Below are 26,628 nucleotides of genomic sequence, written 5' to 3'. Positions count from 1 at the left end.
GCGTCTGAAATGTTGCCCTCGATTCTTCCATATTTTTTTCTCTGAATACAGATTGAACCAAGTGCACAGTGAAATTTGGACATAATCATAGTAGGCTGTATTTTAGGCCACTCTGAACGATACTAGATTTTGGTGGAGCTGTTCAGCTGTTCTGAGACTCACTCTCAGAGATGCAGGGTTAAAGAGCATTTTGAAAATGTGGACCATGAAGAATTTAATTCTGTAATAGTAATATCAACTTCCTGGGTAATTGCAGTAGTTATAGATAAAATATGTCTTTGGGATTCTTGGCAGACTTTCTAGTAAGGGGAGCAACAGAATTACTTTCAGTGGTGTGCTAATGGCAAGTCAATCTGAAAAATGTTTGAAGGGAAAAATATGCAAATAGGGTATTGCAGTGAAAACACACGTACGTTGAAAAATTCAGAAGAAAACACGTATATGGCACAAGCTGATTAGGAAGAAAGAAATGGAATAAATTACTCTTTTCCTCCAGACAATTTGTATTAAAGTTTCAGTAACGTTATGTCTGTGTATCTTTCTCATTTCTATCCTGTGTTGCTGTCGCACATTACTTTATATCTGTGCTTTGCATTTTAAAAATATTTAGTGTTTGTTTATGCAACAAAACCACTGCTGACACGACGAATGAGGTAGGAATGGCTACACTGATGGTCTGAGCAGTACAAGCTAAGTTAGTAGAACATCACCTACATCCAGGATTTTAACCTCACGCAAATATCAGTAAGAGGTGTAGTAGTTTTATCTTTGATTATTTTTCTAAACATTTAAATAGCATGTTACCACTTTGTGGTATAGACCTAACCTTTGTCAGGTGTCGCTTGCGTACTTGCTTGATTCTTGCCTTCAAAATGTGTAATTATTTTATGGCTTCTCCGTGCCTCTCCTTGGGAACCTTGCTAATGGACCACAGAACTGAAGTACCTAAGTGACAGAGGGATTCAAGTGACAAAAGTAACCACAGCTGGAAATATACAAATCTCTTTTTTTAAAAAGATCATGATAGAAAAAAATATTTTTAATAGTAGAATAAGAAAATGTTTTAATACAATCCCAGTTAATCTTGTTATTTACCAAAAAAATAAAAAAAAACCAAACCTGTATCCTTAAAATACATTTTCCAGAAGGCACATTTAACTTATTCATCCTCAAGGATATTTAAGTTGTAGAAAGTCTTAATGATATAATTTTTTTTAAACTGTTGACAGCAAAATGTTGATAAGGCACGACCGTTCCATTGTACTATAGTGAAGCAGCAAAAAGATCAGCCTTCATGTAACAACCTCTATTCAAGAGCTTTAGCTTATTTCATTTGTAGGTCTTAAGATATGGGGATAACATGTGTAACTAGTTCTGACTGCTGCTCCTTTCTTCTCCCCCCTTCTTCTGTGGACCCTTTTGCTCTTGGGCATTCCTGGATTGTGCAGCGGGGTTTTGTGTTTGTTTGGGTGTTTTAAACTTTTTTTGCATTGGGTTTTTTTGGTCTCTGTTTAAGAAGAGATGATATCATGATATCTATCTCTTCAAAATATGTAGTTTCCTTGGAAGAAATGAGGTTTTGGAGTAGAGGCAGGCAGCTAGATGATGCAACTAAAGTGATTAACTGGAGCTGTTGCTGCCCTTGCATGCTGTTTCTATTTGTATGTTGAAAATATTTCTTTCTTTTGTTTGGGGTTTGTGTTTAAGTGCTACTTTCGAGTAACTTTTAATAAAGTCAGATCCTGTATTTGTCACTCTTTTTTTCTCTCTCTTAAATGTCTCTCATAAATCTGTTTGCAGCTGGGTCTCGGGCATCTTACAGCAGCCAGCACAGCCACCTTGGCTCCGAGTTAAGGGCACTGCAGTCTCCGGAACACCATATAGATCCTATTTACGAAGACAGAGTTTATCAGAAGCCCCCTATGAGGAGTCTCAGCCAGAGCCAGGGGGACCCTCTGCAACCAGCACACACAGGCACATATCGCACTAGTACAGGTAGGTGGATGTAACTTGCATGATTGTCTTTTTGTGAAATATACCTTAATCTTCAGTACTAATTCTTCTTCTCTTTCCGATGTGCTAAACGAAATGTATTATGTGCATGCCAGTCAAACAAAATACCTCCTGCAGGTAGCAGCTATCAATAGAACCCATGGCATGCACAAAATGGAGAACTACTTAATGTTGTGCTGCATGTACAGTAGGTGAAGCTAATTTGGGGAGGGGGCTTACTCATAAGGAGAGAGAGAATATTTTTATTAATCTTGTGTGTTGTCTTTGAGAAAAATCTGTTGCCTCTGAAGAAATTGCCAGGGTTTTTTTGCTTGCAAAGGTATTTTGTGTGTTGCAAAGGGACTGCCAAGTTCCTTCCGCATGAAGCTAAAGGATTGTTCACTTGCTTTCAAAGTGAATCATAAGTAAATGTTCTTCCCCTCTCCTACAGAGGAACACTTAGGTATAGGTACACAGACATAAAATTGAATGATGGTATAGAGAAAAGCTGTTAGCATCACTGGTTTATCCATAAATAATAATGATTGTCCATGAAATGCATTGGTGTACAAGTCCTACTTGCAGAATGTCCTCTCAACCAAATGAAATACAGCTGTATGTTGGAACCCACAAATAGATCACAAATCAACAAGGATATTTATGGTATTTAATGCACAAAATAATTAGAGTACATAAATGCTACAGCCAAAATAGCCTAAAGCAGATGTAGAAAGAACTTGCCTTAGGAATTGTAAGTATTTCTGGTGTTTTATCTTTGCTGTGTTGATCAAAGAGGGAAGATTATGTCCATCCTCAGGTCACTCCCTTTTTTCATCAAGAAAAAGTTAAGTGTACTTTTTGGAGCAAGATAGTTTGCTTTCTTTTAAAACTTTAATTTTTCCAAGGGCAAAGCTGGCAGTTTTTGCATGTCCAAAAATTTCTGTTGCTTTATACAAGTTCTGGGTGTTAAAGGTACAGGAGAAAATCCTTAAAAAGAAGTTTTTCCACAGAATTCTCTAGTTAAATACCTGTAACAGCTTTATACTTTTTGAAGAACACCATTACGCCATTTCCTTCCTGTTAAAGAAACTACCATAGTATATGTTTTGTGTAGAGTCATATGTGCCTATGAGAAAAGATTGCTATTCTTTGCATGAAGGGGACAAGACCTCTGCCTAAATCACTGAGCAGTGGAGGCAGTGATAGTGACTGAAGCAACTATTTATATTGAACTTTTAAGCCTTGTGTTTCACATGTGGCTGCCTTGTATTTGCTATATGGTGCTCTCTTTCCCAGTCATGCCCTGAAGAGGGTTTCTTGTTTTGCTTGCAAAATGTCCCTTGGTTCTCTGTGCTGAGGTAGCAGGCGGTCTTGTGACTGTTATCTTCACAACACCTCCATAAGGAAGGAAAATCTGTCAGCGTAGATCACAATTAGAGTGAATGAAACTGGGATGCGGGATGTTAGCGGGTAATACCTGCAGATGGGTTTTCAGAAGGGAGGAGGAAAAGCTAAAAAAAAAATGCTGATTTGGGTAGCAGAAATGCTCCCTGTGAAGGTGAATTTTGTTTTGGCGTTTGGGATATGGGTTTGACCGTTGCTCCAGGCTCGTTCTGAAGAACGACCCCGTCAGTCCAGCTTTGTGTCGGGTTGATCCTCCCTCGCCTTCCCCCTCCACCCCTGTCATCAGGGTCAGGGGAAATAAAAGCAGGTGGATGCGTGCCAGGCCAATTATTCCGTTGCTCCGTCAATAGCTGTTAGCTGCAAACGCTGTCAGCCTTTCACACAGCCAGGCTGAAGAGCTGTCAGCGCTCGGGGAATTTTGGGCTGGATCGGAGCAGCTCTCGGTCTCCTCCTGCCTCTACCACAGAGGCCCGTAGGAACGTATCCCTTCTGGTGGAGACCATACAGTTTTTCTGGGATTAGCAGAAAGGAGGGGAAGGAGTTCAGCTGAAGTTTGGCACAGAGAACTTTTTATTTCTTCATTGGGTTAAGTGTTTTTTTTTATTGTAGGGCTGAATAGGTATTTGTCTTGACTATTTGATCTCAGCTATGAGGGATGAAGATTGCCCTGTACTCCTTGAAGGCGTGTGCCGAGGGTTCATAGCCTGTATGTTCTGCGTGTGTGAATTGCACCGGGGTGGGAGGGGGTCGTGGGGAGCTTTAAGACTTCAGCGTGCTCCTTTGTAGACAATAGTTCACATTCTTTTGTCTATTACCACAGTACCTTTAATCATGAAGATGGTGCATGGTTTTCCCCGTCTTATGGGGGGCAAAAAAAAGAGGAGGGCAAACTTAGTCTAAGGACTTTGTCCAAAACCTGCAATTTTTTTTCTCTGCAGCTAACATTGCCCATTAGAAAAAAAAATAAATTATGGTAGTTATACTTGCAAACCATTTATTTTTGTGTTTCTTTTTTTTTTAAAAAGAGAACATTCTTCCTGAATTTGAAAATTTCACTTAATGTGGAAGATTAAGTGACTCACAGAATGGAAACTTTTTATTTTTTAATATAGACATCACATCTTTCTCTTTTGTGAGCTCTTAAATACTTATTACATTCAGGAATGTTTACACAACTGAGGATAAAGCCCACTCAGAGTTTTTCATCCTCTAGGTGAGCAGAATTCAATAAGCTAAAATTTCTCCACGGGGTAAACTAAATTAACTTTGTTCTATTTAGTCAGTGTTTTTTGGGTGGTGGTGGGGTTTGTTGTTGTTGTTTTTTTAACTTTTGTATTTTCCTCTATTTCACTCGCGAATGAAGTGGATGATGCTAGTTCTGCAGTAAGGGATACATATTGCAGAATGTACAAAATAGTAGGAGCTTACTGAACATCTCCCTTACTAGCATAACTTTAGATAGGGGCAGGATGCATTCTTCATCACTTTGTGGTTTAAATTATGACGGGGTGTGTTGCTGTCATGCTGTCTAAGCTAAAAATAATCCTTCAAACTTGACAGCAGTAGCTGTATAGGCTTTTTTGGTCGGTAACCATTACTTAACAATCCCTTTTGGCCTTCAAAGGGTAATGCCTTCTCTCATATTGAAAAGTACCAGCCCAAACTTTTGTACTAAAAGTAGTAAGAAACATGAAATTCCCCTTTTGAAATGGGGATCCACAAAAGATGTGCTTGGAGGGAGTAATCTGACATAATATAAATAATGAATTAATTTACTTACTGAATAGCACCTTACAACCTGTATTTGTAACCCAACTAAATAACACTAATAATATTTGTCCAGGCAGGTGCATTATTTATTTTCCTTATAAACCTAAAGGCCTTGCATTATTAATTTGAATCCTAAGTTAATAAGAGTAGAGATAACCTTATTTGATGGGATGTTTACACGGACACCACTGGAATTTGAAGATGGGGGAAGGTTTGCCTTTCAGCCAGAGCGGGACACAGAATCGGCGATCGTTCGCTTGTTTGCAGAATTAGAAGTTTGGACTAGGGATTTAGTCCTCAGTTACTGGCTTTTAATGAAACAAGTCCAAGCAGGCAAAATGTCACTATTTTGCAAGCCTGGGATTTCCGTAGCTGCCTTGAGGAGAAAGCGGCTTTGCTGCTCGGGTTCTGGACTGTCGGTGCTGACCCGCAGCAGGCGAGCGCGGCGTTGGCAGCGGTGGGATCTGTGGGACCGGTTGCCATCGCGCTCTGGAGGCTGCCAGCACTCTGTCTGGATGCTCGTAAAGACGCTTGCTTTCGTTGTGATCCCTCAGTGAAAGAGATGAGCCCTCTTCTGTAAAAAGGATGTGATTTCCAGATAAAGTTATTTAAAAGCCTTGAAAGAGTGCTGTCCCCAGTGGTCTGGGAGGGAGGGGTGGTGAATGGGAGGTCTGTGCTTGTTCTGAACTCCCTACTGGGGCTCTATCAGGTGAAGTAAGTGCTGCTGCTTAAAAGCACTGGTGCCGCTGGTGAGCTGCGGACATTTAGACCTCAAAACCTGTAGAGTGCTCGTGCTTTAAGAGCACTGACTGGTTTCAGGGACTGCCAGTGAGTATCTTTGTCCCTAACCTCACACAAGTGGGAAGGATGAACCAGCAGTTACGCCGGAGGAGCGAACCTGTCGTCCTCAGCTCTGCGAAGGAAGGCCGCACGCATCTCGTTGGCACCAGAGGACCCTTGACGGCCTTGAAGAAAGCTCGAGGTTTGCTGAGGGATGCGTGGCCTGAGGACGGTCTCTGCTTCTGGCCCCCAAAGGTCACTGCCCCTTCGTGATGCAGCCCGATCGTGGGAAGTCCGGCAGCGTTGTGTCGTTAGGCAGCCGGTTGGCTTTAGTTTTGAGAGCTGGGTGTGCAGAGCTGAAGTGTCTCCTTGATGAAGACAGGACACACAAGGCACTGTGAGGACTCTTCTGTGCTTCCCAGAGAGAGGGGGAAAGGGTTAGGAAAAGGACGAGTACAGTCTGTGGCTGATACTGCTGAAATTAAAATAGGACCTTGAAGTGGAAGATTTATTGAAAGGAGATTGAATAGCGAAAAGACAAGCAGTCAAAGGTTACATTGCCTCTGAAGAGTGGCTTAGTGCAGGACCTGAAGGGTTTACCAAGCATGTTTTTGCAGTGGGTCATCCACCGGGGAGCATGCCTGGGGCAGGGGCACTCCTGCAGCGCTTCTACTGCTGCCTCCAAAGCTGCCTGATGTCCCTGCGTGTGCAGGCGGTTGCCAGGCTGGCCTCCAGCTTCTCTGATGTCCTCCTCTTCTTCAGGCCAGGTCTCCCCAAGGTTCCTCCCACTGATGCTTGGGTGGTTCCGCCAGTGCATCGCCGTCTCCGAGCTCTCTGTTACCAAAAGCTGTGCTGCTGCAGGCTGTGCTCCCTCCTGGGCACCGTGGTGGAGAGTGCTGATGGAAGAGAAGAGGCCTGTGAAATTCGTGATGGCAGGTGCAAACCAGAAATGAGGCTTTTTGCAGGCTGGGTTTCTTTGCAGGGGGAGAGAGCTGTCAGGAGAGCCGTGGAGAGTGAAAAGGGAGGGAAGAGTTTTCAGACGGAAGTTATCGGGCGCTCCTGGCCACGGTTTCTGTTCGAGCACCTACCAGTGGCAGGGAAAAAACGTATCTCGTTGTGTGATGTGGCTTGGGGAAAAACTGCTGAAGGTGAGAATTACTGTTGTGTTTCTGGATAGATGCTGTCCTCTTCTCTGCCTGCCTTCCTGCTCCTGCCTGGTTCTTCATTTGCTGAAGGAAAGGAGTCTGCACCAAGGGATGCCTTATTTCAAGAACTGTGCCTGGTTATTTGTAACGTTGTCCTTCTGTAAAAGTGTGTCTTGCTTCAGTGGGGTAGGGGCAGCCGTTGCTCCTGGAGCCCAGTCCTTCTTCAGAGATCAGATGTGCTGTGATGCAGGGATGGGAAGGGGACCCAGGCGGCCACGCTGGTGCTTGCTGCTTCGCCTCTGCTGCACTTGGCCTGGACTTTTGGTGTCCTGGAGGTTAAGAAGAGTCTGAGGGGAAGATTTACAAGGAAAATTGGCATTCCTTCTCTTGTCACTGAGCTGGGGGCTTTCTCAAAACACGGCTGCACTGTTTCTCTCTTCTGCCTCCTTGTTCCATCTTATGAGGTGCCTGTGGTGAGGATCAGGTCTCTATTCAGGACCTAAAAGGAGAAGCAGGAGAGGGAGATTTGTCTGTCCCCATCTTACAAGCCCCCTTTAAGCACTGGCAGGCTGCTCTAAGGTCTCCCCAGAGCCTCTTCTCCAGGCTGAAGAACCTCAACTCTTTCAGCCTTTCCTCATAGGAGAGGTGCTCCAGCCCCTGGATCATCTTGGTGTCCCTCCTCTGGACCCGCTCCAACAGGTCCATGTCTCTCCCGTGCTGAGGACCCCAGAGCTGGATCCAGAACTGCAGGTGGGACTCACCAGAGCAGAGCAGAGGGGCAGAATCCCCTTCCTCGACCTGCTGCCCACACGGCTTGGGATGCAGCCCAGGATAGGGTTGGCTTTCTGGGCTGCGAGCGCACACTGCCGGCTCGTGTCCAGCTTTTCATCCACCAGTACCCCCAAGTCCTTCTCTGCCGGGCTGCTTTCAATCCCTTCATCCCCCAGCCTGTATTGATACTGGGGTTGTCCTGACCCACGTGCAGGACCTTGCCCTTGGTATTCAGTATTCAGATGATATCTAAACAAATATGAGAATTTTTTTTTTCTTTTAACTTTGAGAGAGATCTTTTGGATAGTCATTTACAATACCTTATAGGAAGCAGTCCCTTGATAAGTTGTTTTCTTTAGCTATGTCAAATCACTGAAGTTGTCCATGACTTAAACATGCTGAAAAAAATTTAGAAAATTAACACAGCATTCTTATGTTGAAATGAGACATTGTAGAAATGACTTTGTGGGATTCCCAATTTTAATGTCATGATGAATCCTATATAGAGGGCTTGGTTCACAGCTTTGTACACCTGCAAGGCGTGCAAACATAACTTCAGCTCTGGGAGTCAGAGTCTGAGTTTGAGCTTTGGCACATCACCAGTGAGAGGTTCTGCAGGGCAGTTCTTGTCCCGGTTGCCCCACAACTATCTCGTCCTTTCTTAGGTTGTGTTAGTATTGTTTCTTGGCATGGGACTGGAATTTAGTTAACCAGATATATCGCTTGTAATTCCCTAGACTTCAGGTCAATGCATAAAAGGAATTTTAAGGAGGTTAGAGGAAAAAAAAAATTTTTTTCCTATATACATGCAGTTAGGTATTTTCAGATTCTTACAGTGAGCAGCAATGAGCATGTTGGTATAGTTTTACTTCGGTTTTGGAGCATCATCTAGCTATTAATAAAAAGCTACCTGTTATGTGCTAGTTCCTGTATTACAAATGCTTCATTTAAAAGTAAAAAGACAACCTTGGTTTCAAATATATATTTCTTTATTTGGCTTTAAAGTTGTCACTTCAGACAGAAAGGAGGAGTAACGGAAAAATCAGCTTTGGCTTGCCCCATTTGGATTAAACCCTTTGTCCATTACACTGCTTCTCAAATCTTTATTTAGATTTTGTTCAGTCCTAAAGTGTAATAGTTAGGTTATAAATACCAAACATCACTTCTTAGTGGTTAGGTTGCTTTGTTGTTTAGGTTAGGTTGTTTTGTTGTTTTTTCTGGTTGGGGGACAGGTTTGTTTGGTTTGTTTTTTGTTTTGTCACAAGGTGATGTGCTCTGCAGGGGCATACTGTGATGCCACAGCGGCAGATTAATTGAGGATCATGCTGGTAAATCACACAGCATGGAGTTCCGGCTATAGGACATAATGTTTTCAGGGAAATTAAAAAGAAAAATTATTCCTACCACTTCATCTCTATCAGTTTGGTAATGTTGTGATAATGGACCTGTAATCTTAGCTGACATCTACTTGATAATATTGCTTTGGGAGACAGAATTATAGGAAACAAGCAGGGAACAAATCTTCAGTACAAAGTAAATTGAGCACAAAATACCTTAGTGATCTGCATAGTGAATAACAAATTACCTCAAAGCAATGCGAAGTCATAATCCCATTTCATTCAATGGATCCAGGGTGTCTGGTATAGCCTTATTATCTGTGTTACATTATTGCATATATGTGTTTAGGTGATTCTTTTTCCAGGTACAGTGGCATCTTATCTGAGAAAGAAGAAACTTTTTTTTTTTTTATTTCCTTCCTGTTAAAATTTCAGCCAGATTATAATAACAGACATTGTTATCAACTTCAGTGGTATCTAGTGGTCGCTGTAAAGCGGTGGACAGGAGCAATGTGAGAAGGAGGGAAGTGGCAGGAGGTGCAAACCCTGCAGAACCACCTTTGTAATCTGTGAGCAATGTCCCCCTTATTTGGAGAAATGCTTCTCCACTATAAGATATTTGTAGCTTCAAAGTATTGAGCCCGTGGTTGGGTTCCATAGAGGAGTTGTACCCATCTGAAGGCAGCCCAGATTTTAGCACTGCTCAGAATAGAAACCTTTTAAGACGGTCAGTATCTGCAGCCTCCTTCCTCTGTCCATAAACAGGATACCTCCAGAGGCTTCTGGTTTGTCCCATGTATTTTCTAATTCTTCTTTTTTGATAGAAGGACGGCTTAGAGCATGTCTGGATGCTTCTTGGATGTCCCTTGACTTTTGCCACCTATTGAGGGAGAAGTGTGATTATAAAATCTTGGTCAGGGAAGTACACACCCTGTAAATCTCACCTGCCACTCTCAAGAAAATACAGTGTCTGCTGTGTGCCAGAAACTGTCTGTGTATTTATCATCTATTTACTGTACAGGTGTAGTCTCAGGTTAAAGCCTGGTCACATTAGACTTCAGTAATGCAGGACTATGTCCATTCTCTTTTATGTACTTCAGTGTTGTGTAGAAAAACAAGGTTGTCATTCATGAAGTAAGAAGCAATTCAAACACCTTTCATAAATCTCCTTCTTGTAAATCTTTGCTGAACAAAAACATAATGCTGTGCCTGAGGTAACTACCCAGTAATGCCTTCAAGACAACTAATGCTTTTGTGAGAGGATCGTTCTTTCTGCAGCATTTTATTTAAAGGCACTTTTTTAAAAATCACCAGCCCATTATTTTCTTCTTTTTTAACTTAAGCTGTAATCTTTTTTTTTATATATATATACAACTGTCTACTTTTAGAGGTAGTCTCTTCCTCTATCATAATTTCAGCAGTTTGCATGCAGGTTTGGAGTTTCTACAAGTACAGCAAGTATTCAAAGATGTTACTTTTTACTATAATGGGTCCAGCAACTTTCAAACTATCATTTGCAGATGTAACGTTCATGTTTAAGGTGTACATATCGCATGGTCTGGCACTGGCATACAAATGTGGTTAACTTAATAGTAAAATAACTCTCTACTCCAGAATGGAAACTATTAATTAAAATAGCTGAAGCTCAGTAAGGTGTTCTAAAAAAATACCAGTTAGTAGCCATTTTATTACTTAGGATTATAGTGTACTAAATAGGGAGAAGTCAAAATCTGAAGGAGAAGACATCCATGTGCTTGATGGCTGTAGCATGATGCAGTGCAGGCTGTTAATCTGTTATTGTCTCATAATATTTATACATTTTTTAAATAATAATTGTGACTTTCCTCCATGTGTTCTGTTTTATGTTGGCCAGCTGGACAGGAAACTTTTAACAGAGGGATTTCAAGAGAAGGTGAATTTAGAGTGAAACCAGAAAATTAGTTGCAGTAGACTAGTCTGTGTGTACACGGTCTGTGTGGTTTTGCTGTGTTTAGGTTTTATAATCGTTACGGTCACTACGTCCCACACACGCAATGTGAAACCATGTAGTACTACAATGAGGAGGAAAGTGATGTGTATGTCTTTGTATAGTGCCATTGCTCAGAGCTGAATTTTGACTCCAGTGAGAAAACTAGCATGATGAATTTTAGCATCTCAAATTCTGGAAGGGCAGTTGCTTTTAAGGGCCTTGACAGTTGTTACTTTCTCTGTTTCAAGGCTCACATAACAAATTAATTAAACTGCATGTTCTCCCCAAATTGAGGGATGCAACTCAGAGACAAGAGACAATCTGAGAAAAGATCTTGGCATAACACCTTTGGCAGCTAAAGTTGGCATCTGATTATCACATTGTGTGAACGCACCACTCTTCTTGTGCAGAGCAGCATCACTGAAACATGCTAGAAGCTGAGTCTGAGAATGGAACTTGCATATATTAGTGGAAGTTTTGACTTCAGGTTTCACTGAAGTCGCATCAAACACAGCTGCAAATAAACTTGAATCGGAACTCATTCATCTCAGGCACCATATCTATTGAACTGAAATACAAATTTCTAAGATACAAACTGTCACCGTTGCTGCTCACTGAATTACTCATTTACCTATTTCTTCTTTAAAATTTGCTTTAGAGGTATAAAAATCCTTATAGATGACTATTCATAAGGTATGTATTTGCTTCCATTGCTGACCCTAATGGAACTAGGTGATTTCAGATTGATACCAGCTAATCACGTACTTGAACCCATAATTAAAATAATTGCTAGTAAAGAAATGTCAAGTCTAAATTGGTGATTAAGAAAATCATTCCATATGCTAAGGGTTAGATAATGGCAGTTATACATCTTCCCCCAATGGAACTGTTCAATAAAAGGAGAAAAAGGTATGTATTTCTAACAAAAAATAAGCATGAAAAAGAAGCTAAGGCACAGACAATGTGAGAATGTGCAAACTGAAGCGGAACAATACAGACAAAAAGAGCCTTCAAAGTAAGCAGATCCCAGCTGCTCTGTAAACAGAGGAATAGCTCAGAAACTGAGGAAGCAGTATTTTCTTTCACCAATTAATTCCTTCTGCATTACGGAAAAACATCAGTTTCTAAGCAAAGGAATTTTCAGCCTTATTGTAACAATTAGTGTCAGATCTAAAGAACGGTCTTAGAAAATCGAAATGAAAGGATAGATCAGTGCGGTAACAACTTCAGTTCTTCAGTCTTCAAAGATTGTCAGGTTTTGCATTGGAAGAGGATTTATTGAACATGATGATATGCAGAGCACGAGTGATGTTTCCTTGGTTTCTGTGAAGCAAGGAGTTGTTCTCCCACAAAACAGTGGCGTGTAAATACAGCGGTGGTCAGGAGATGATTTTAAGATTTTTGAAAGAATCAAATAGCGAATGGGTAATAATTCATTACTGGGGCGTACAATCACTTTGAGTATGTTTATGATCTTCATTAGGCTTAGTACTCTGCAGCTGCCAGCGGTGGGAAGGAACCTGTTAACTAATTCAGAGAGGCACTGAGTATTTCCCGTAGAAATAATAGCATAGCAGCTGACCAGCTACCCCTGGTTTTGAAGATGGGATAGGAAAGTATGAACAAGGCAAACCTCCTGTGATGCCATCTGGAAGAAACAGGGGTGTTGCCATGACAAAAAGCTTCCTCCTTACCATGTCATGGAAACACCTGATGATAAAAGTATTACTGAATATGTGTTTGCAACAGAGTGTAGACACACAAGTAGGTGCGACAGCCAGGTGTAACCAGTACCTGAGGAAATCGTGACTGACATGTCTGTGGGTGGAAAAGAGACCTTTTTTTGCTAAGTACCATGCTGTTCAGTATCTGTTTCTTTTGTTTCCTTGCATTTCCTCTGTACGGCATGTTACGTTCCCTTAAAAAGCTATACCTGGGACAGCAGGGAGACTGGCTATTTGCCGTGCTCGGCTGTTGAAGGCGCCGAGCTGAGCATGGTGGAACTGACTGGAGGGAAGGAGGTTGTAGTTCCCCTGATATACACAAAATAGGAGCATCTGGAGAAAGCTGGAGCCAGCAGAAAATTAGGGGGAACAAGGCTAGCTGAGTCTTTGAAGCGTAACTAGAAATCCCTGAGAGAGGGAGAGGACATGGAGCTAATAGAGTGAAAAGAGGCTTTTCCAGTTGACCATGTAGAGTTCGATGCAATCCTGGAAGCCCTAAAAAATTGATGTGTTGAGAGCAAAGGCTGGATGGATGGGGAAGACACTGTCCTGTGAGGACACAAGGGAAGATTTGCTTACAGGTTCTTATTTCTCTCTGGCTGAGAATTTGGAGATTGCTAATCTTGCAATCAAAGCTCCAACTACATAGGGCAAAATAAAGAGTGCGGAGAAGTGAGGGGGGAGAAAATGGAAAACGAGGAATAGAAAGTTGCGGTAGTTTTGACTCTGTTTTTCCTGTTTCGACTAGGAGAAGTTGAGGCAAAGTTGCCAAGCTACATAGGACTTCTGTGGTGTTGATATTTGCGTAAGGTCCTGAGTATTTTAAATCTAAATTGGATCCTTGTATGTTGAAATCCTTTAGTGTTTTTTTGTTTGTTCTGCTCTCAGTTTGCATGTTTAAAGTATGAAATTCCTTGTGCATTTGTACTTTGAACAGAGGATATGATAGTGCCTTCATAAAATCTTAACTACCTTGGAGGTGGTTGCTAATACCAACATTTTTTCCTTTTTTTTAAATTTTTTTAAATTTTTTTTTAAATTTATTTATTTATTTATTTCAGTAAATATTTTCAGGTTCCCCCAATCATATATTTCTCTAAAATCTTACACTTCCAATGTGGGAAAGTGCTGCTAAAAGTAACTGCTAAGCAAATTTATTATTATTATATACATATCATCATACATCTTGAACAGTGTTAAACTTCACTGCTTCTGCTCATTACTTTGGATTGCTGATTTGCTCCTAGCTTGATCATAATCTATTTTGTTAAACTTCTATTGCAAAAAAGCTGGTGCATGCTCTAAAACACTCACTTAACACTTAGAGATAAAAAGTTTTTGTATCCCCCAAACTTGATGAATTCTGTTTTCTAATTGCCAGAGAATGCACTGTTATTTTTATGGTGTATTAGATGGGAAGAGTGTCTGTTCTATAAATCTTCCTATATTTTTACTACCAACAGAATGCACTGCATTTGTATCATTTATGAACTCATGGAGGGGTGGTGGACATACCTTGCACTGAAGGGATATCTTACTGGGATTCAATTTTCAACTTTTCACATGACAGTAAGAATCAACTGCAGGTGCAAATCAGTGAAGAAAGAAAGTAAAGAATTGTAAAATCTGCATGAAAGGCCTAAGGAGAAGGTTAACACAGGAACTGAATGTCTAATATAGAATAATAAGAGGAAAATTTTACGAGGTAATAGCCACAAATCAAACAGCAGCATCAGTCGAGTAATTTTCAGCAAGAAGGCGTAGCAAGATAAGTCTCATAAATGAGTTTATCCTTTCTGAAGGTCTGATCCTATATATGTTAACTGGGCAAAATGCCCTCTTGACTTCTAGAAAGTCTGAACTTTTAAGCAGTTTTTATGTGAATTTGATCTCCCTAAGAAACTTGGGTATGGTGCTATAGTATCCCTGCCTACCTTGATGTGTTCTTTCTTTTGGGGTTTTGTTAGGTGTTTCTAGAGATGTCCTAGATTTAAAAAGAAGATACAAAATCTGAAAGTGACTTTCTAAGTTGAAGATCTCATTGTGAGCCTGTGAGCCTATTTAGTGGTACTCCTAAATTTTCAGCATTAATATAAAAGTTACTGTATCTTTGTTAATACTATGCAAAAGCCGTAGAAAATTATAAAGGCTGGCTTTTCTATATGCTATTTCTGCAATCAAGAGAACCATAATCAGGGCACACATCAGGTCTTTGGAGTGTTTTCATTGTAGTTAACAGGGGCTTTTCTTTCTCTTTGGCAAGGGTTTGTAAGAACATATTAAATGTCTGTGTGGTACCTCAGATGCTCCGTTTCCTGGGGATGTGTTTTTTGTGCTGCAATAGTGAAGGGTTGAAGATGATACGGTATTTTTAAGGTATTAATGATATTGCAAATGAAAACAAGATCTTAAATCTTTAGGTGACAAACTGAAATCTCTTCAATGAGACTATAGTTCTTGATCTGCTCAGTGTGAAATGTTCACTTTGGAAATTCTCAAGGAAACCCTTTCCTCAACCCAAAATTCAAATTATCCTCTTCAAGTGTGGTTCTTACATTGAAGTTTAAAATTTCATGAACATATAGAGGATTGTTGGCCTACTACTGAGCACGTTATTTGCTCCACTCGGTATCTCCTCGCCGCAGCAGAGCGTGGGTGCTGTGACCCTGCTGCCAGTGGGAGCCCCCCTCAGGGTCGCAGGTTGCGGTCCCTACAAGCCCCCCTCGTCTGTGTGGGGTGGGCGCTTGGAAGGGGCAGCTGGATGGCAGTAGCCCGCTCCCCGTGTCTCTGCGAGGCTGAGCAGTCCCAGGAAGGAGCCGCAGGTAGGCTGACCACTGCAAAAAGAGCAGAGCAGAACTCCAGAGACTTACTTATCTGGCATCACCCACTGAATTTCCATGTAGGTTTTAAAACTGGGGGCAGCGGCCGCTATTAAAAACAATGCTTTCATGGGTGGTCACTTAGGTAAAGCAAGATACAGGGTAAGTACGCTTTTGAGACCCTTTGTCTCTTTGATTTTAATCTTGATCTCATTCTCAGTTTGGGGACTTCTGAAGACCAGAAGCAGGTCTAGTTTTGTGGACGCCTTGACCTCCAAGCTTCTTGTTAAATCAATGAGGTGTCAAAGTGTCCACAAAACTCGACCACCTTCTTCACAGTCTGGTTATGACTTCTGGTTTTACCTTTATGCAGAGGCAGAATAGGTTCCGCCGTAGACCCAGGGCAACAACATGACTTGGCCATGATCCTGCCTCAACCAGGCCAGACCCCAGGAAGGCTGGGCTGGTGCTGGGAGAAGGGAAAGCAGCCCATTTCTCCAGAAACAGCACTTCTCTTACAACTCCTTCCCACCCCTCTCTTCCCTTGCTGGTGCAAACCCCTGATCCTAATCAAAGCAGTGTTGCGTCTTACCCAGGCTGAGCTGATTCTGGGCAAGGTGTAGCTGGCTTGGATTTGAGAGGAGAGTCAAATGTGGAAGTTAGAGAAAGGGGTATCTTCCATTTAAAACCACGTAAAAAGGTTGCGTGACCATCTGCAAACGTGGCTGCTACGTGAACGCTTTCTGGTCCACTCCAAGTGTGTGCCTTCTGGATGCCCCTGTGCTCTCTGAAGATTTACTGTTGCTGGATGAGGCAAATGGACTTCTGAATTTATTTATTTTAATGGACATAATCACTACAGCTGTTTTAATAGCTAAAGAGAAGGGAGATCTCGATAGCCGGAAAGTTTGCCATAGTCTAAAGAACCACACTTCAGTCAGTAAGTCTGGCTGCCAAAAGGATTTGTTTAAGCAAGAGTAATGTATTGGTAGTAGATGGCTTTGCTTTAGTTTTACGTGAAATTATTCATGTAAAAATGTCTGCTAAAGCTTAACCATTTTACAGTCCATGAAGGTGGCTGTAGTCAAGTTAGATGTAGAAGTTACTCTGAGGTGTTAGCTGTTTAGGTTTTTTTGTTTGTCTTCTAATTGACCTGGGTAACACTAGCCAAACAAGCTTATTTGTGGATGTTTAACTAAGTCATAGATTTATCTCATTCTTATATTCTGACTATAGCACTTCTGTGTTCATTGTGATAAAATTCAAAAGGAAGTAACAGTCTGCTAGGAAGATAATTTGAGAAATGAATCAGAGTGACTCAAAAAGCATGTAAGTGTTAGGGTGACAGCTAGTTTCAGTTCATTTAAATACCTATTTTGATAACAAGACAAAGGAGAAGATAGAAAAAAAAGTTTTCAAATAATTTAAAAAAAAAAAACCACGCTTTCCATTGAACTGTCTTGTAAAGGAGGGGAAGGGAAATACAGTGGAATATTTTGCAAAGCAATCTACATTACAATGAAGTTCTTGGTTTCAGCAGTATTAGCGTTGTAGGGTTTTTTGCAATTCCCCATATAATGTGTCAAAAGCTAGCAGCATATTCTGCAGAGTGACAGTACGTAAGAGTATGCTATGTCAGTATACAATTACATTTTTGCTTTTTCACTTGAAAATATTTCCAATGTTTTCTCTAACTTGTTTTTTTTTACTCTTTTTCTCACAAGGCACCAAATTTTGGTTTTGAACTGTGTGTATTTTCTGTTAAAATGTGATGTTTTCCTTGTGTCTTCCTAACACTGAATTTAGCATGATTTGTGCATGGGATGTTTCGATATGCTAATACTGTTATTGCATTTTAACTGATGCAGTTTTATGAAAAGTTCTGTATGTGTCTTACTGCTCATTTCTTAAGGAAATATTTACTAGCAATTAAACAAAAGCAATACTTGTAAAATGTTGGTATATATGTAAGTTAACATAATCACAGAATGGTTTGGGTTGGAAGGGACCTTAAAGATCATCTAGTCCAACCCCCCTGCCATGGGCAGGGACACCTTCCACCAGACCAGGTTGCTCCAAGCCCCATCCAACCTGGCCTTCAACACTGCCAGGGATGGGGCAGTAGATAAGAGGGTGATCCCACTTATCTGTGTTTGTAACAAAGTTGTAAGAAGATACTTGTTACAGTAAAATTATATATTTCAGAACCATAAGAAAAAATTAAAAATAAGGCAAAGATTTGATACAAATTTAAAGTTTTCGGGTGTTGTAACTTTGACAAGTACTAGGTCAGACAAAACTGCTGTAGTTGTGTTTAAAGCTCACTGTATTTCATTTGCTGACACTTTGAGATAAAATGCTTAAAGTCCCTTTCATGGACCTATAACATATTAATTTTTTTTTAATGTGTATGTTAATGAAAAATGATTGGGAAATCTATTACGAAAAACCTGTCTCTTGAATATGCGGTTTTGCCTACAATTTAGCATATGAATTTGACGCAGCTAAAAATAGTCCCGGACCTGGGCCCACTCCTGTTGGTGAAAGTATTCCTGTTGTCTTGGGACAGGGGGAAATGGGAGGCACCAGGAGTTCATGTGCCACTTCAAACAGTCTGAATTTCCTTCGGAGCAGAGCCAGCACTTAATTTGTATTTGTTGCCAGGCCAAAGATCATGTGGATATTGGTCCTCTGACCTTTACAGGGATAATCCACTTGCCATTAACTGGACTTTGGTTCAAAAACATTGCATGTTTAATAAGAATCAGAAAGCAGACTGGATCTCCAGTACATGGTGCTGCAACAGAAAGATAATGGGCTACAAGGGAGATTAATAAGATTTTTGAGTTGCAAAAGCATTAAGTCAGTTTAAATCTATTGGTTAAGCCTCTCAAAACCGGTAATGCATTAATCTTGAGCTGCGGCGTGTGAGCACAGCCGTTGCAGGCGTGCATTAAGACATCTACGTGATCACCTTGTGCTTAGCTCTTTTTCAGACTTGAGTTAGCAGCACCCTAAGTCTTACTTAGGGTGAAATATGCAGGAGATGAGTTAACAAAGCGTACGCAGCAACTCTCAGTAGCAGGTGTCTGGTTTTACCTGCTTTATGGATACCAGGACTACAAATTTGGGATGGCTATGGCTATCTGCTGCTTCTGCCATAGAGCCATCTGTCTCAATTTGGACTCTTCAGCCTGGTTTGACCCTCCTTCTACTGGTGGAACTGACTGACTTCCACCTCGTAAGGACTGCAAAAGCCTCACTCGGTGGTGGTTGTGAATCTTAGCTTGACTACTGCCATGTTTTTTCTGCACTTTTTTCATTTCAGGTTAGTGCAGTTAAAACCCCAAGCGAAAAGCACTGCTACGGCCTGTTTAACTGGTGTAAAGGTCTTCTAGTCCAGAAGTGGCATGTCATTTAGAAATTCATTTGACAGTTATTTACTTCAGTGGTTTTGAAAATGACAATGTTGTTTGTTTGTTTTTTTCTCATTCTTTTTGAACCCCTGTTTTATATGTGTGTGTTTTGTTTTGTTTTTATTTTTTCCTCTGCCTAGACCTGGTTAACCATTTCTGTGAACAGGTCCTCAATTTTTTACTTTGTCCCTACTTTCCTGTCGTAGCCCCATCTTCCCCTGGTGTCGACTCCGTACCCTTACAGCGCACAGGCAGTCAACACGGCACACAGAACGCAACAGCGACCTTCCAGAGGGCCAGCTATGCGGCCGGCCCAGCCTCCAATTACGCAGACCCCTACCGACAGCTGCAGTATTGTCCTTCTGTTGAATCACCATACAGCAAATCTGGGCCAGCCATCCCACCTGAAGGGACCTTGGCTAGGTCACCTTCCATTGATAGCATTCAGAAAGATCCCAGGTGGGTGAAACCTTCCTTGTCTACTATTTCTTGCTTGTGCAGAGGTTTGTAATTGCGGTTTGCTTTGTATGTTTCTGCTGTTGAATATTAAAAAAACAACAACATCAACACCAAAGAACAAAACCCCATGATTGTACATGAAAGATTTTGTATGCCTAACAGCTTTGGCCTAATGCTTTACCTTGGAAGGCTCTCATGAGCTCTTCTGTGAAACAAAATGATAGGCGTGGTCTTGAATGTGTGCATTTAGCCTGCTTTCAGTAGTGCCACCCCTCAAAAGCTTATGAAAAGTAATTCTCTCTGAAAATGGGAGAAGTGGTATGACTGTTTTGGCTCTGTAACCGTTGTGGATTGAATTTTCAAGTTGTTCCTTGAGCAGAAGTTGCTACAGTTCTTGGTTTGTCTGCAGTTAATATTCGTAAAAGCTGTAGAAAAGGATATCTTGGTATTGGGCAATGAGACTGAGCAATGTGGAAGCAACACGTAACCAGGCTTGTGCTTTATTGTGTATTGTGCAGGCATGTACTGCAATGCCAGTATGTGGTAATAAGAATGTGTGTATTACAGCTTTGCAGAAATGGTTGTTACTGTGCATGCTTTTTAAATATATAGCACAACTTTTAATGTTGCTGCAAGGCATGACCATCCTCGTGTACCTAGGGAAGGTGCAAGGAGGAAACTTTATAGCCATACATACCCCGAGCAGGCAGACGGATTAGAGAGAGAGAGGGTTTTCTGGCAAATTATTTGACTTCCATGATAACAGCAATGGAAATGCTAACTGTAATCCTCAATGCACTTGGTGATTTTGTTCAGTTTTCTGATGGAAAAGAAAGCAAGTCTCTTTTGTAACTTAAGTTTAAACTTGTTGAAAGTGTTAATTTATACAAGGTTTTTCTATGGCAGATGGTATGACTTATTTATTTATTTTTGCTATGTGTAATTTAATGATAAAATTTGCCTCCAGCAAAAATGCTGGAGGTGTTTAAGCAACAATTTGAAAAGACTTCTTTCCCTGCATTAAAACCCAAATATTCACAACGTGATCTCTCTACCGGTTGAGCATTATAGCAGTTCTCTCTGTCTCTCAAACTGGGAATACAACTGCAGCTAAATTTTATGTTACATCAGAAATATCACTGCTTGCAGCTACTTCTGCCATTGCACTTTTACTTGTTGAGAACTTCTGTCTTCAACCTTTTTTTTTTTTTAACTTAGCTTTTCCTCCAGAAATTTGAAAAAATATAAATTGAATTCCTCCCCTTCTTCCCCCTGTCCCAGAGCAAACATTGGTAACCAGAGGGAAACAGTCTCTTTTGGAAACCTTGGTATTTTGATATATTTGTGTTCCAGAATATAAAAGCCTGTGGAGGAAAAAGAGTTTTGGTTTATAATGGTCTTGTGTTCAAACTTAAAGAAAATTATATTAGAAGTGCACTAAACCAGAGGAGAAATGACTGTAATCTATATGTAATGTTCTTGGGAGAAAAGCGTGATGATGTTGAAGGCACTGTTCCCTGTAGACAGGAAAGACATATTTACAGTACGTTGACAGGTCCTAGACATAATATCTTTTTAAGAAAAGGTTATCTGCTATCACTTCACAACTGTTAGTTAATGTTTAGGATATGTGCTTGTAAAAGAAGATTTTTCTCTTGCAAATTTTTCATTTGCTTGCTTTTTGGTTCTTTCTTGTCTTGTGATACCATTTGTGCATTTATGAGTATTGATTTTGGTAGGTAACATAGGAGCAAGCAGGGATCCAGGTATAAATTGAACTTCATAAACTCTTTAGAGGGGATCATTAAATATTATTACTAATTACTGTTAGATGGATTGGAGTTTTGCACAAAATAACTTCTGTAAAAGAGGTTTGCATTACTCTTCATCTTGTTCATTTGATCCACGGACTGTGCGTGGTGTCTCTTGCTTAGTATTGCTGCCTTGACTTGTTGGTTTGAATAATTCTTACAAAGAAATGTCAGAAGCACACCTGCTTATGTTATGCTGTAGTCCCCAGAAGCTATAGTCCACCTAGGCAGACTGGCTTGTGAAACTATCTGTGGCCTCCAGCAGTTGCTGATCACTCAGCTGTTGGAAAGACATTGAAAAATTGGAAGGAGTTTGGAGAAAAGCAACAAAAGCAATCAGGAGACTTTTAACGTGGTGATTTCTATGGATAGATTGCAAAAATGTGGATAAATGACAAGTGTGGGAAGGAGAGGACAGAAGACTTTCCAGAGGCTTGGAAAAATATTACGGAAGGACAGAAATTATTTAGGATAGCACATGGGAGGTATAATTAGAAGTACTGGCTTTAATTAGGAAAAGGAAAACATAGCCCAAATACAAAACTTCCAATGGCTGTGTCACGTTGCATTGATTCCTCAAAGGGTTATCATTTATACCTTACACAGCAAGGAAAAAAAAAAAATTACGTTGGTCAGCAGATGGACCTTGTCAACTGTTAAGTTTTGAGTTTCCTTGCAGATGTATTGCTGCTTTGGTTGGCTGCTTGGTTGGGGTTTTTTGTGACTGACGTGAATCGTGGAAGGGGATGGCAGGCATCGTTTTCAGACACTGAGCCTACTTGTCCAACCAGAGGTCCAAACAAAGGCTCACTGGCAGAGGAAAACCTGCAAGACAAACATATACTAATTGCAGGCTTTTGATTAGCGTTTGCTATACATCAGTCAGCTCAAGATGAGAAATAGATACCCAGAAGAGAATGTACTCATCCTAATAAGCAATTAGAGTTCCTAAAACTGAACATTATTTTCTGGAATCTTTGGTTCGGGCAGAATTTCCATCTGAAGTCCCAGATGTAGTTGACAATTTTTTCCATTGTTTTTACCATATAGTTTGGATTACTAATACTCCAGTTTTACATACGTGTTCTGAGCCGACATTTGGCAAATGAAATTTTAGCTCAACATCTGTTCTGCATCATCCAGCTGTCATAAAATGCAGTTTAATGTTCATTAACTTAAAGTTTAGGACAAAAGCTATTTTTTAAAAAGTATCAAGATATTTATTATCAAGTTTGTGGTAGGGGATAATTTTTAATTTATGCAGGTAGACTGTTTGCTGATACGAGCTCATATAACAGGTAGTAAAAACTATATACATCTATGCTGGCAGAGAGTCTGAGGCTTTATTATTTCAAAAGGAAATAAGCCCCTTATCACCAGTCAGAAATGAAACTTAAGTTTTACATATGGAAAATGGAAAAGTGGAATATCAACGATAATTTACAGATTGGTTCTTCAGAGCATTCTTTTACTTCATGTCAAAGAAGGAAGAGAAATATGCAGTAGGGCTGTGATATAAACTCTTTCATGCCATAATCTCTTACATGAAAAAGTGGCATAGGGAGGAAAAGACTACAATATTTATTTTCTAATTATTGTCTTGCTTTTGGTTGCTAATGAACTGTGAATGAGAAAAGTCATGAGTATTTTAAAGTATTGGAAATATATGTGATATTTTCCAGCCTACTTTCACTTTAGAAAGTTTAATCTGTCTCTTGGCACCAACAAATTATCTAAGGATTGTCTATTCCTAGACTTCAGGGGAACTGGTGAGCCCTAAAAACAGAAATGTTGGAATCCGTTTGTCAGTCTGTGTGCCTTCCAATTTTTACTCTAAATGTGTGTAAATTACTTATTTTTTGAGTTTTTAACCTATTAAGAAACTATGTACATGTACCACTGCTGATAAATCACACTTGCTGCATAACAGATGAAAAATACATAATTTTCACGTCCTTCAGTTCAGTACATGCCAATGAAGTTTTGTGGTAACAGTGGTTTTGCTTCTTTACGGACTCACTGTGTCTGGTTTGATGGGTTGAGTCAACACGTTTCCTTCATTGTTTTGTGACTTTCTCTGCTTACCTACTTTTATTTACACGCCGGTATGCACACATCTTCTGCAAAGAAGCTGGCAAGAAGCCAAGTTAACAGCAAGAATTATGTGGAATACATTCCATTTAGGCTACCAAAATGAATTTCAATTCAGTTCAAATGTCCATTTTCATATTGCATTGAATTATATTGATCCACACTTAAAATTTTCCTTTATGGCATCCCCTTTCCCAAGTTACGTGTTTCAGAACCCTTAAAACTACTTATTCAGAAGAAATGGGGTGATTTGGTTAATGAAACTGTAAAGGGTTCATTCTTCATTATAGAGCAGACTGAAATAATGATTGGGCTCTTGTTCTAAAAAAAACAAACAAACAAAACAAAAAACACCCCCCAAGAACCCACTAGCAGTAGAATCACGTTGCAACTTTACAAGAAAAAATAATAATTTAAAACCAGCTATCTCGTAGTGGTTCTCACCTTTAGGACTGTCTGGGTATTGGTCAGCATAGAGACAGAGTTTTCCAGGTATTGCATGATTTAACTGTAATACCCTGAGATGTTTCCGCTCTGTTCTGCGCTTTCACAGTCAACTTTCCATTTCATTACCTCTGCTGGCCTTAATTTCCTCCTAAGCAGAAGATGATGTGCTGTCTATCTTCTAAGCTTTTAAATTGGCTTTCTTTCCTCTTATGAAAGGAAATAAATTAGATCAGAACATTTTGTATGAGCTACAAGTTTCAAAACTCATCTTTTTTTTTCTCCCCCCCATCCCCCCGCACCCAATATGCTCCATTTGCAAAATACAAGCTAGAGATCATTCTTTTTCTGTGGGAAAAGAGATAGAAGTAAAATAAATTCTAGATAAATTTCTGTGCTCTGGTAAAACTGCTTATGAGATTAGCACACAGAGTTTGGAACATGGCCTGTTAAAAGATAAATGTTTCTGCAGGAGTCTTCACCATATATTTAATCTCACTTTGTTCCAAGGACTGTCTCAGTGTTAACAGAGTTGGTCTACTGTAAATCTGGATAGCAACCAGGCACTCGAACAGTGTAACGAGGTAAGCAAATAGTAGTGTAAACCGGCATGTGTGGGAGGTTGGACATCTTGGTGGGAACGTGTCTGGAAACTTCTTTGGGAAGGGTCGTCACCTTCAGAAAGAAACTTCTTGCGGGGTAGAAGGCCTTGCTGGGACTACAGTGCAGCTGGTGGCAATGCTGTGCAGCACTGCTGTGGTCAGTCCTGAGACGTGGGCTTGGGTTTTCGGAATCCAGAGGGCCCTTGGTGGTGTTGGTGGGTCTCTGGCATAACTCTCTCACCCAGGAGGTAGAAGATTGAAGTTCATATTCCTGGTCTGGATGAGATGGAGCAGGGCTTGCAGATGTACCTCCCTGCTTTTGCATGACACGATGTGTGATAGGCAGCTCTCCTTTTCACTCAAGAGTTTTCAAAGTTCCCTCTTACCCTTATCTGAAATGAAGGGTAAAGTAAAGGGGGAGGTGATTCTCCAAAGGTGGTGGGGACGCCATGGGAAACATACTTCTAGTGTATCGGAGCATGTAAATGTTTGGCAATATAGGCTTACCTCCAGAAGTAAATGATTCAACTTCCTAGGTCCTACTAACACCCTGTTAACAATTTTTTGCATCAAATTTACATGGGCCAGGCCCCTTATGTTGGTAGAACCAAGTGGAAGGTGTTTGAGAGTGCTCATTTTGTAGCTCTGTGTTTAAGTGTATCTTTTATTCAGCAAGGAAATACCTGGCTTATTTTCCTTACATAAAAATTGTTAAGTCTCTCAGGCTTTAATGTATACTCCTCTAAGTATGAAAGACTGACCCTAAAAGAAAAGAAAATTGGAGCGTCTAAACAGCGCAAACATACACCCAATTCAAGAATAGCAAGTCTGAAGCAAATTGCAATTCCTTATACAGATCCTTTCTACATAGAAAGTCTGAATTTTTACTTAGTGCACAAAACAGTTTTGAGAAAATGTAGCAGGTATGATAAAAAAAACAGCAATCTGTTTCCCCTTTCTGATGTAGGTAACTAAGGATGAAGCCTGATTCCTTATAATAGGTGAGGTGGGAATCTATAGGCTATCCTACAATCTGCTAATTGGGATTTGGGACTTCAGGAGACTTACTGAGCTGGAAACCTTGGTTGGAAAAGACTGTCCTAGAGAATGTTTAGTTCTGGCTTGAGCATTTTTGGCAAAATAAACAAGGAGCTAGCTGGTCCGCACAAGTGTCAACTTGTGGTAAAGTAGAAGAGTGGTACCCAGAACTTGGAAAACTCATTTTTGTGTGTATTTGAGCACATTGCTGTATATGCCAACAGTTTCTATCTTTCTACTCTTTACACTGAGGTGGTTTATAAATGGCTGGGGAGGCACTGGACATAGGTGAAGTTATTTCATGGTGCAGCAAATACAATTCAGTATGCGCACAAGCATCCATGTATTTGCTATTTTTTTTCTCTCTAGAATTTGCCCCATGTTGTTTATCAACCTCCTTTCCCTGAGAGAAGTGGTTGGAAAAAACAAACACACACCCACAACAAAACAAAAAAAAAAAAGATAAACGTGCCGTACAGGAATAAAGTGTCTGTGCTTTTAGCTCATGAAGCACTAGTACCCACTTTCTCTCCTCTATGGCATTTTATTGACGGTGCAGGAGGCCGCTCCATTTTGTTGCCATCCTATCTTTAAAGAAATCTGATCCTATCATTAACAAACCTGCCCTACTGTAATCACAGAACATCACAATTTCCATGTATCACAGTAACACGGGCAGTACTGGTCTATGTAGTTTGATTAATGAGTCAGTCCAGAAGTGCTTACAGTTCCTAAACCATCAGCAGAGTAGAACAGGTTATATGTAGCCATTTTATTTGGTAGGTTATTTATGTGGTATACAGGGTATAATTTTGAGAGAGATGACGACTCGTCTCTTGTTTCGATCTGGAAGTTTAGGTCTTGCAATCCTCTCCCTCCACCAGAAGGTAATTCCTTTCCTTTGCTGGAGGGAGAGAAGTGAAAGGCCACTTAGGTACTTGTCAGTGATACAGGGCGTTCAGGAGGACAGTGGCAGGAGTTCCACGTAGTGTTGATAAGTGCACATCTAATAACTGGGGGGGGGGGGGGGGGGGGGGGGGGGGGCGGAGCCCAACA

General features: G+C 40.6%; 1 protein-coding gene across 1 annotated transcript in view; it reads left to right on the top strand.

The window, feature by feature from the left end:
• The window catches only part of CTNND2 (catenin (cadherin-associated protein), delta 2), a 538,576-nt gene that overhangs the window by 277,488 nt on the left and 234,460 nt on the right, over positions 1-26,628 (top strand). Inside the window, exons 6-7 of the mRNA XM_010571474.1 lie at positions 1,794-1,995; positions 19,334-19,586. Of these exons, the coding sequence (XP_010569776.1) occupies positions 1,794-1,995; positions 19,334-19,586 (455 nt within the window). The remainder of the gene's footprint in view (positions 1-1,793; positions 1,996-19,333; positions 19,587-26,628) is intronic.

This window comes from Haliaeetus leucocephalus, unplaced genomic scaffold (assembly GCF_000737465.1).
Source record: "Haliaeetus leucocephalus isolate CR32 unplaced genomic scaffold, Haliaeetus_leucocephalus-4.0 Scaffold328, whole genome shotgun sequence".
Lineage (NCBI taxonomy): Eukaryota > Metazoa > Chordata > Aves > Accipitriformes > Accipitridae > Haliaeetus > Haliaeetus leucocephalus.
The sequence above is the reverse complement of the archived record's forward strand: the minus strand, read 5'-3'. Positions and strand labels throughout refer to the sequence as shown.